Source organism: Coregonus lavaretus (genome assembly GCF_964263955.1).
Source record: "Coregonus lavaretus genome assembly, contig: HAP1_SCAFFOLD_509, whole genome shotgun sequence".
NCBI classification, from domain to species: domain Eukaryota; kingdom Metazoa; phylum Chordata; class Actinopteri; order Salmoniformes; family Salmonidae; genus Coregonus; species Coregonus lavaretus.
The window spans coordinates 260292-264373 of record NW_028158503.1 but is presented as its reverse complement, the minus strand read 5'-3'; the positions used below and the strand labels follow the sequence as shown (position 1 = coordinate 264373).

Here is a 4082-nt window from a genome sequence, read left to right as displayed (position 1 = left end):
ACTAACATTACAGTATGATTTTCTAATATTCTAATGAGGCAACCACTAACATTGCAGTATGATATTCTAATGAGGCAACCAATAACATTACAGTATGATATTCTAATATTCTAATGAGGCAACAACTAACATTACAGTATGATTTTCTAATATTCTAATGAGGCAACCAATAACTTTACATTATGATATTCTAATATTCTAATGAGGCAACCACTAACATTACATTATGATATTCTAATGCGGCAACCACTAACATTACAGTATGATTTTCTAATATTCTAATGATCAAAAAGGGAGGGTTTTTTGTAGTGGTGGAATACTGCTGTCTGTCTGAACACAATATTTATGAATCTGTCACCCAAAGCGTAATTGTTTTTAAGTGTGAAGTAAATTAATCAAAAATATTAATCAGTATTTATTACACTTTTGTAGTATTGAGAGTAATGGATCTAAAACATTTTCAAAATGTTTACTGTGAGAAAAGAACATGCTCACATGCAGTAACATTATAAAAACAACTTTGGCAACTGCACTTTAAAAGTGCACCTTTAATAGGGTTGGGCATCAAGAACCAATTCCTACTTGGAATAGTTTAAAAAATTACGATTCCATCGGAATTGTTTCTTTATTGGAATCGTTTTGGAGGATTGGGTTTCAAATCTGATCATTGGTTCCAAATTTAACATGCGCAAGTTTTGGTTTCTGTAGCGGCCAGGTGCTTGTTGTGTTGCAGCCATGGAGCACAGTGAGCGGTGCTCTAGTGTGGCTTTATTTTACATTGAAAAAGCCCCGTCAAACTGCAACCCACCTTTGAATCAAAATAAAACTTTCCTCTTATTTGTGAAATAAGCATGTGACCCATTTCAACTCCACCACTCAAAGAATCGGAATCGAGAATCGATAAGAACCGGAATCAAAAGGAAGAATCGGAATTGGAATCAGAATCGTTAAAATCTAAATTATGCCCAACCCTAACCTTTAACAACAACAACTTTTTCAGAGTCTTAACTCTAGGGGTCATCCATCATATAGCTTAGAAACAGCCGAATCCTGGACTATTTTGAATTCCAAAGTCCATTTGTGACTTAAACAAAGTGTATGAGTCTAGGAGTGGTAATCTCAAGGAGTTTGAACATGTATTTGCCATTGGGAACGCAGAGTCCTCCAGGAACTCTATTTGTGGCAGTGGTTCCAAGCCAGATGGGGGAAGTGAAAACAGCCCAGTAGCAAACATCAAAACATCTTCCACAGACACAGCAGCCTGGCCTTCTGCAAAGAAAAACAATTCAGATACATCACTGCCATGTGTTTTCTTAACTAGTTATAAAAAACAAACTAACAAACCTTCACAATCAAGGAGATAGTCTGCCCAGTAGGCCATGGTTTGACTTTCTTTAAGTCTTCGATTACTCCCCGAAGGACTGAGGTCAGGTTTGAAGAGTCTCTCAAGTTCAAAAGCAGTGAGTCGCCTTTCAGAGTGGCACATGACAGGGGCCAGCAAAGTAGGGTGTTGCTGTAGTGCAGTCAAAAACTCCAGGGTTGAAAGACCATCTCTGAATCTACAGAGCGAACACAAACATTGTTTCACTGCTGTGTAGTGCCAATTGAATTTAAAATTATCTAAAGAAAACTATTAAATATTCTCTTCTCTACAATTACTATCCACCTTAACATTGTTGAAAATTGATTTCAAAAACCCTATTTTTGCATTGCACATTAAACGTTAATTGTTACAAACTGTAAGTATAACACACAGAAACAAAAGACTGGAATGACACAGACGGATGGGTGGCTTGAGCACTCACACGATGCCTTCAGAAAGTCTACACACCCATTGCACTTTTTCACAACTTTGTTTCGTTATAGATTCAATTTTAAATAGTAATATTAATCTTTTTCCTCATCAGCCTACACACAATACATCATAATGACAAAGCAAAAACAAGTTTTTAGAAATTGTAGCAAATTTAATAAAAATTACAAACTGGAATATCACATTCGCACAAGTTAATTAACCATTTTCTCAGTACACTATTGAAGCACTTTTGGAAGTAATTCCAACCTGGATTCCTCGTGTATGAAGCTACAGGCTTTACACACAACATCACCACACTCTTTATATCTGATTTTCAGGGACATTTACAAGAGATACTAAAACCTCTCTGCATGTCAGGATCTCTATGAGAACTGAGGGCAGAAATAGATCCATATGTAAATGACACTGCTACAGTATGGAGCAGGTGGTTGGATAAACAGCAGCAAGTCATCAAGGGTTTGATGGGTAAAGTGAGCCTCAAACATATCCGTTGAAATACACTAAGGTACAAATTCTGATTAAGGACAAATTGATAACAGATATACATACTTGCATAAACCAAAGATGGGGACCATGAGGCATTTCAAACAAAAAAATTCATACATAAATAAATAAAAATCTCATCACTACAAATATCATCTTACCTGTCAATTACAGATGAGTTGCGGTCAATGATATACCATTGGAGGTAGTCTGACACGATTTCTTTCTTTTCTTCCACAGTAGCCACATGTCTCAGACAACCTGCTGTCTGTAACATTGTGCTGTGTCTCATCATACATTCTTGCAGAGCATCCAATGAAGCAGCATTCTCAATCTGAAAGACATGAAAATGGGCAAAAACACCCCAGTCAATAACTGTATGCACTGTATCTCCTTGCCTATTTTTTTAATAACGTACATAGCAAGGTGTAATCTTACACTATCAAAAACTAATAAATTAATTAAATATATTCCGCACGTGATATAGGAAGTAAACATTGTCTCAAAAACACTGCAGTAAGTATGAAAAACTCTGCCCTACCATACCCTTATGCTATTCTCACCTCTTGCAAAGCTTTCCCTATTTCTTCATCAGTTATTAAATTATTTGTTGCTTTGAATGAAGGCTGGCCTGCAAGATAATGTACAAGATCTTCTGACAGGAAATGGGGTCCTGGACCTCCATGCACAACTGACACAGCAATCATCTTTCCTGCCAAGTAGTATTCATCCTCCCTAACAGCTGTGAATGAATTCATATTCCAAAATTAAAACAATGCATTACTGTATATACTGTAATATGCAAGCATATGTCATGTGATATATATGGTCAATGAGCATTAACCAACCATTAGTAGCCTATAGTACACATCCAACCAATATGCATACCCTTTGCATTGTAGACCAAGAACCGATGTCCTTCTGGTCCATCAAAAATGGGCCGGTCTTTTAGGTGTTTCATCAGTAGAGTTAAAAACTCTCGTCTTGGACCACCAGTGTCAATTCCCTCTTCCAGAACACCAGTATCATCAGTAAATTTCACCAGCATGTCACAGGTTTCAGAATATGTTGTACGCTTGAAACCTCTGACTGCCCCATCCCAAACATTATCCCTTGAGATGTTAAACCGGCTGACTTTTTTATGATCAATAGGAAGAGACAGGTTTGCTACGATGTCAGGTAATGCAATGTCCGTCTCCTCCCTGTAATGACAAAAAAGTTAATTCATTTGTGGATATTCCAGATATACAAGAACTATTGTACAGTGAAAAAACTGGAGTGCTATAGTCAAAAGCATATTACATTGCTGTGTGTTGGAAATTCTTCACTATAAAATAAAATAAAGCTCAAACGACTATTTTTTAACTATTAAAATGCTTGTATTGTAAGTGGCCAAGCCATACAGAACCAATTTAAAAGAACTTTAATGCGTTTTTGCATCTAGCCTTCGTCAGCGAGTCAAACAGATGAAATGAGAGACAATGGGTCTTTTCTAGTGTCCAAGGTGTTCTGGGCTAGAGTAGGTGTTGTAGACATCTTAAAACCAGTAGGTGTCCTTCAGGCCTACAATAGTCAAATCATGTAAACATTATGTATATGGTGTGTCCCATGTTTCCTATTGGTGGATTACCACTAGAAAAAACCCAGTGTCTCTCATTACATCTATTTGACTCCCTGACAAAGGCTAGATGCCGAAACGTGTTGGAGTTCTTTAAGTTGGTTCTGGATGACCGTGCCACTTCAGTAAAGGCCTATAGTACCTATGCAGGATCGACAGTGATGT

General features: G+C 37.1%; 1 protein-coding gene across 2 annotated transcripts; it reads right to left on the bottom strand.

Moving 5' to 3' along the window:
• Positions 1-439: 439 nt before the first annotated feature.
• On the bottom strand, positions 440-3644 carry LOC311123897 (G2/M phase-specific E3 ubiquitin-protein ligase-like). Of its 2 annotated transcripts, XM_084198113.1 has the most exons (6): positions 3602-3644; positions 3188-3501; positions 2863-3041; positions 2461-2633; positions 1345-1559; positions 440-1269 (listed from the first exon to the last, which is right to left on the bottom strand). In XM_084198113.1, coding segments are annotated over exons 1-6 (1119 nt in total). In that variant the 5' UTR covers positions 3604-3644; the 3' UTR covers positions 440-1033. The 2 variants fall into 2 exon arrangements, 1 of the variants encoding a protein (XP_084054239.1); XR_014612660.1 differs by lacking the exon at positions 2863-3041 and having other exon boundaries at positions 456-1559.
• Between the last annotated feature and the right edge of the window lie 438 nt (positions 3645-4082).

Bases quoted from the DNA above. Each gene is read 5' to 3' on its own strand.
- LOC311123897 (XM_084198113.1), bottom strand. The intron at 3,042-3,187 runs GTATGCATATTG...ATTCATTCACAG, and splicing joins CTTGGTCTACAATGCAAAGG to CTGTTAGGGAGGATGAATAC. The intron at 1,560-2,460 runs GTAAGATGATAT...TTCGCTCTGTAG, and splicing joins AACTCATCTGTAATTGACAG to ATTCAGAGATGGTCTTTCAA.